This window comes from Gnatocerus cornutus, unplaced genomic scaffold (genome assembly GCF_029298725.1).
Source record: "Gnatocerus cornutus isolate USDA-ARS CGAHR unplaced genomic scaffold, icGnaCorn1.1 Chromosome12, whole genome shotgun sequence".
NCBI classification, from domain to species: Eukaryota; Metazoa; Arthropoda; class Insecta; order Coleoptera; family Tenebrionidae; genus Gnatocerus; species Gnatocerus cornutus.
The window spans coordinates 1,355,242-1,361,241 of record NW_028275360.1 but is presented as its reverse complement, the minus strand read 5'-3'; the positions used below and the strand labels follow the sequence as shown (position 1 = coordinate 1,361,241).

Below are 6,000 nucleotides of genomic sequence, written 5' to 3'. Positions count from 1 at the left end.
GCTACTTTTCAAGGGTTAACAGAAAAGCAAAAAAATCGTGAAAAGACTCCCATTTTCAAAGGTTTTACCCTGTTTTGAATTTTGTACTAGTAGCCCCCTCAGAACACAACACATTTTTAATGATTTCAGTCTGGTTTTCAACGAAACTTTTAAAAAGTTAAAATTCGGACAAAGTCCTCCTGAGCGAAGCGAATTCCCCTTTTAAAAACACTTAAAATTCGTCTTTTAACCCTGTTTTTTCTGTTGGGCTGCTTCACAACAAAAATGTATTGGGCCACAAGCCCTTCGAAATACTTTGTTTTTTAAGCACTTTACCCCTATTGTAACTCTCTACTTAAAAAGTTAAAATTTGCCTTTTTTGCTCAGTTTTTCTATGATGGAGTCACTTCAGCAAACAATGGGGAGTGATAGATCACCCCCCATAAAATTCAATAGAATTTACACCAGTTTTCAAGACGGTTAGAAAAATGTTGATTTCCAAGGCTTTTAGACAAGTTTTTTTTCAACTTATATTTTGATTCTAAGATTAAATATTTTTTATAATAATTGGGGCAGCTCGAATTATTGAAAAACAAACAATTTGAAGATAAAATAGATTGGAAAAAGATATCAAAGCACCCAAAATTATCGGAAGACTTTATTCTTGAATTCTTTTATAAAGTTGATTGGGAAAGGGTATTAAAGTACCAAAAATTATCAGAAGATTTTATAAGAGAAGTTCGTGACTTTTAGACCTGCGGAGTCGTAGAATTTGACGATAATAAGAGAGCAATAAAAAGAAATGAAGATGTTAAAAATATGTGATAGATCACAGACGATTAATTAGTTTTATTATTTGATCGATAAGACCACATTTAAATCCAAAAATTGTCAAATTTATCAGATTTAACTAGTGTATTTGAAATATCATCAAATTCATAATACATTTTATCTTTAAAGAAATATAAATTTCTATATCTGAATGCTCTGCTTATATTTGGAGGTATTCCAGCAAATAATTCTGAAATAAGGCCATTTTTCTTTGATCTAAACAAACACTCATCAAACTCAATTTACAAGACTTTATCATAAAATATATATGTTTTTCCAGAATAAGTTCTAAATATTGCATCAATTCTTTTTCCTTTTGGTATTCCTAAATTTTCAATAGATTGACCGTTATATCCACTTTTAACATTAAAACTTGGAAAATCAATTAAATAATATAAATTTTTAACAACCATTAAAACATCGCCTAAAGGTCTTTGATAAATATGTGAAATTTCTTTAAAATCATTTGGTAAAAAATATAAATAATCTTTAATTAATTTTGGTTCTTTATCATAAGTCATGTCTTTTAAATTGACTAACCAAATATATTTCTTATAAAAAATATACATATGATGATTTGCAATTAAGAATGTATCAATTTCTTTATTAAAATCACATAAATTACTGAATATACCTCTAGGCTGATCTGCAGGGACGCTTTGCCCTACAGTAGGTTTAACTGTTGTTGTTGTTGGTATTAATTCATATTTTAATCGTTCAGGTCTTCCATACAAATATTGAATTGCCCACACATCATCTTGTGATAACTCAAAAATATCTCCAGTATAATAGGTATACATAATTGATTTATTATTGGCAGAATGTTCAATACCTAATGTATGTCCAATCTCATGTAATAATACAGTAAAAAAATTTGATTGTCCGTCTGGTGTATCACTTGGTTCACCAAAATACCAGTTTTCTGATTTATCAAAATGAATTCCTCGACATTCATCATTATTTGGAAAGAAACCGTGTGCTAATATATTTCCTTTTCCATCAAATTTATTGTTACATATTCCTTTTTGACAGCGAGCATTATTATAGTGTTGAAATGGTGTTTTAGCAAAAGAAATGACTATATCTGGTTTATTGCTATTATAGGAAAATTTTAAATTAGAAACAGACTGCCATTGATTAAATGCTTTTTGTGTCAATTCTTTCATATCAACTGTTGCTAAAGGAAAATACCATTTAAGACTTGTTTTATTCCATTTTTGATAATAATCTCTATATGCTGTTGGATTATCTTTATTTCCACATCTCGGTAGTTTAATCAAATCAAGTGTTTGTTGATTTAATGTTCCATCAACAGGTAAATTGTAATATTCTTGAAACCTTATTAATGCTTCATTGGTATGCGAAGCACTAGTCAAGAACGTTTCTGTTAATGATGATTCATTACTATCTGAATACCCAAATTGTTCTAAATAACTTTGAATCTTTGATTCATCGTAAGGTTTTACTGAAGTTGTAATATTAACTTCATCTGAACTTTTTACAGTAGTGAGAAATAAGAAAAAAATAATATATTTCATTTATTAGAGTAAATTTAAATATCAAATTAAAAAAATGGAATATCTTCAGAAATAATTATATTACAAAAACAATCTTCATAATCTTTAGACTTGAAGATCATATTATCTCTTTGTAGAGACACTCTTTGGTTTTTATCAAGAAAATATGAAACAGCGTCATATAACTCATATAACTTACTAATTTTTATGACTCTGAAAATAAGTCAACAACGGATAAATATAACTTCAACCTTCCTTCTAAAATAAAGAATAATCCATTAGCTGGACCAACATCATCTGATTTACTTACAGCAATAACATCATACTTCTTATTAGCCTTTAAATCAAATAATTTAATTTCTTTTGGTTCTGTCATTTATTACAATAAAAAATCAAATACCGTTTAAGTGAACTTTTTCTAGGTATTTCTCTCTGGGAAAATAATTAAAATTACTGACAAATTCCTCTTCACGTATATTTATTTCTTGTTCGTTTATTTTACCAGCTTTATACAAATGTGATAACTGTCTATAAAATTTATAAATCAACTTATATTCTTCAATTCTTTCTGATATTTTTAACCTCTTATCTAATATTTCTATAACCCCTGCACCAAGAGATAAACAAACAAGTGGAGGAAGGGCTAACGAAGATAATCCCGATGCACTAAATAATAATTTACTAATAGATAATCCGATTCCAATTTTATAAAAATATATGTAACTTTTTCTGTATACATACAAGCGTTTTTGTAGATATTTTTCCATTTATAACATACAAATATTCTGAATCAAAGATTCATCATGAAGGCATAACCGAATATTGAAATAGCATTTCATTGAATAGTCCCGAAGGGACGCTCATGAGTGGACTATGTCCACGAATTTTTTCTCATTGAAGCTACACGGTATCTGTTTAAAAGAATATAATATATCATAAAAATCTTTGCCTCTGTTTACATTAATTATTACGTATATACAGTAATGGCCACATAAAATAGAAGAATTCATTTGCAATTGTGTGCTGTTCCACGCAATATTTTTTCCGCTACTTAATAAATATGTTTTAATTTTTTCTGGTGGAGAAATACCAAAACTGTCAAAATATAAAATATTTCTTAAATATGGTTTGTTTACATAACATACCCAGTGTGAGCCGTAACGATTAGAGGGTTGAAAATTAATTATGCCTGATTCATCTTTTCTATTTTTTTTTGGTAACACAATTGCAAAAACACCTCGAAAATTTCGCGTAGCTTCATGATTTTTCTCATTTTTCATAATATCAGATATTTCTATATTACTTAAGCCGTATTTCCTATCAATTTTATTCCTTGTCCATATGTCTCCGACGTCTTCGGTTTTTTTTTATTCTTTTTTAAACCATCTCCGAAGGCTTTTTGTGCTAATTTAGTAAATGCATATCCGGCTGCACCTAATCCCAATGCTTTGGCTGCAGCTATTGCTGCAGGAATTAAAGCAGGCAAAAATCCACCTATCTGTGTTGGAGAAAATTTGATATCACAGTATTTCTTCTTGTCTATTTTACATTTTTTAATTTCATCAATCTGTTTTTCTCTCAATTTAATTGTTTTATTAGCTCTTTCTGTTAAATCAAATCTTATATTACAATCTATTCTTTTATCTTTGCAACTTTGGAGTTTTTTTATTTGATTAGGTGATAAATTTACTTTATAATCAGTCATTTATTTAATTAAAAACTCGGCACAACCTCGTGAGCGTCCCTAAAAGGGACTACTGCTCCGCTGGCCAAAGGCGAACTCAGCGAAGCGTGAGGCAGGCTACTTCATTTCCAAATAAATCTTTTCATCTATGATATTCATATTTGCAATTCTTTGAGATTCAACTACAGCATATTGTAACGGATCAGATAGAGCGAAATCAAGTAGGGAGAACAACAACGGAGGCGGCGAGGGGAGATTGACATTAGAAAAATAGGAGAGAATTGAAAATAGTGCAAGAGTTGTTGAAAAGTTGTTATAAAGTCGTTTTTGGGTTTAATAAATAATCTAACGAACACGAAAAACGCTACAATTGGTTGTCACGCAAAAAAAAACAAACTGACCGACTAAAGTCGCTCGGGCCGGCTGGTGACAAAATTACGCCGGTAGCTCAGTCGGGGTGGGTTCGTTAAAACTCACCGACCCGACAATCTTGAGGGCGCCAGGATCCTCCGGCTACGACTTGCGAGTACCCGGATCCAAAGTACTCGGTGTAGCTTACCCGAACGGAAAAAAAAAGAAAACGAAGTGAATACTAACCAGGAACGAATATATTAAAAAAAAACACACTAATAAAACCTAAATAAAAAATACAGGAAAAAGAAAGACGTCGTCTCTACACCGGCAATCGTTGCTGTTAGATTTACGACGATTCGCTGAAGACCGAACGCTTGCGCAAGCCGACGGCACACCGAAAATCCGCGCAACAATTAAGGACGTCTGTACAACTAAAAAAAAAAAAAAAAAACAGAAACAGAAAAAGAAATGACTAAGTGTGAAACGGTTGATTACAGTGAAGCTGTAATCTCCCAACTACTAATTACAAGTAACAATTAACAAGGACGGTTACGGTGAAGCCGTAAACTCCTACAGGAACTAGTTAACAAAACGGTGACACGATGGCTCGAACAAAAACGTGGATAAAACGATCTGACCTTGACTCCTACAGCTCCTCCTACCGACTCTCCTCTAGGTGCTCCCGTCTGGTGAGCCTTCCCGAATCCAACAGGGAAGAGGTTGTACGGCTCGGCCAAAACGGTCAGCCGCAATCCAGTTTCGAACTTCCAGTTCGCACCCCCAACCAAAAGGGAAAAAAAACGAAACAGCGAACAGCACCGAATAGAACAGACTAGAACCAAAATAGAAGGCCCTGGGGTGGAAAATACCCTTAGGAAGATGAATACACTGGAATACTTTACTTACTACGATGGAAATCGGCCTTAAAGTTTTCCACGTGGTTCACGTCGAGGTGGATTTACTCGATCTCGAGACCCGACAAATTCCGGTTGCCTCCAGGAACCTTAGTGACCCAATCCCGATACCAATGTACCAATCAAACCAAAAAGGCCACTAAGTCACACTCCAAATTCCAAAATACCGAAACACTCTGGAGCACCGTACGCCTCGAGATCTAAAACGCAAGAGAACCACGGAACCAGAATGGCTGCTATCGCTTCTTCGGCTCTACGTCACATTTCGTCATTGAGAAGGTGACCCCTTGACAGGTGAAAATTTGGGGTTATTTGAATCAAAACAAAGAATGAAAGTGATCGTAAAGAGTAGCAAAACGAAGCCAACGGTAAGTAAACAGCTGGAAAATTATTCATCAACCAATCGTAGACCTCAACGCACACTATGAACAAAATAAACAATCGCAAGAAGGAAAAAAATAGCAAGAGTAGCACCGTTGATGTTGCGGTCAAAAAGAAGAACGACCCACGACACGATCAACACCAAGCAGGCTAACGTGGTTGTGAAAAGGAAGAAAATAGAAGTTAGAAAAGTTGAAGCAAAGATGAAAACTAAAGAGTTGCAACCTAGACCACCCCGAGGAACTTGTAGCAGAGTCCTCCAGCTAAAATTCTGAGGCTCAAACGTATTCCTCCAGTCACCTCCGAACTGGTACCTAACAAACTGGTAACTATTAACATA

General features: G+C 33.3%; 1 protein-coding gene across 1 annotated transcript; it reads right to left on the bottom strand.

Annotated features, from left to right (window-relative positions):
- Positions 1-854: 854 nt before the first annotated feature.
- LOC148166850 (matrilysin-like) lies at positions 855-2,449 on the bottom strand. The gene is made up of 6 exons (XM_088048390.1): positions 2,413-2,449; positions 1,436-2,299; positions 1,351-1,361; positions 1,230-1,234; positions 1,057-1,182; positions 855-1,026 (listed from the first exon to the last, which is right to left on the bottom strand). The coding sequence occupies exons 1-6, from the start codon at positions 2,447-2,449 to the stop codon at positions 855-857; spliced, it is 1,215 nt and encodes a 404-aa protein (XP_087904516.1).
- Positions 2,450-6,000: the final 3,551 nt, after the last annotated feature.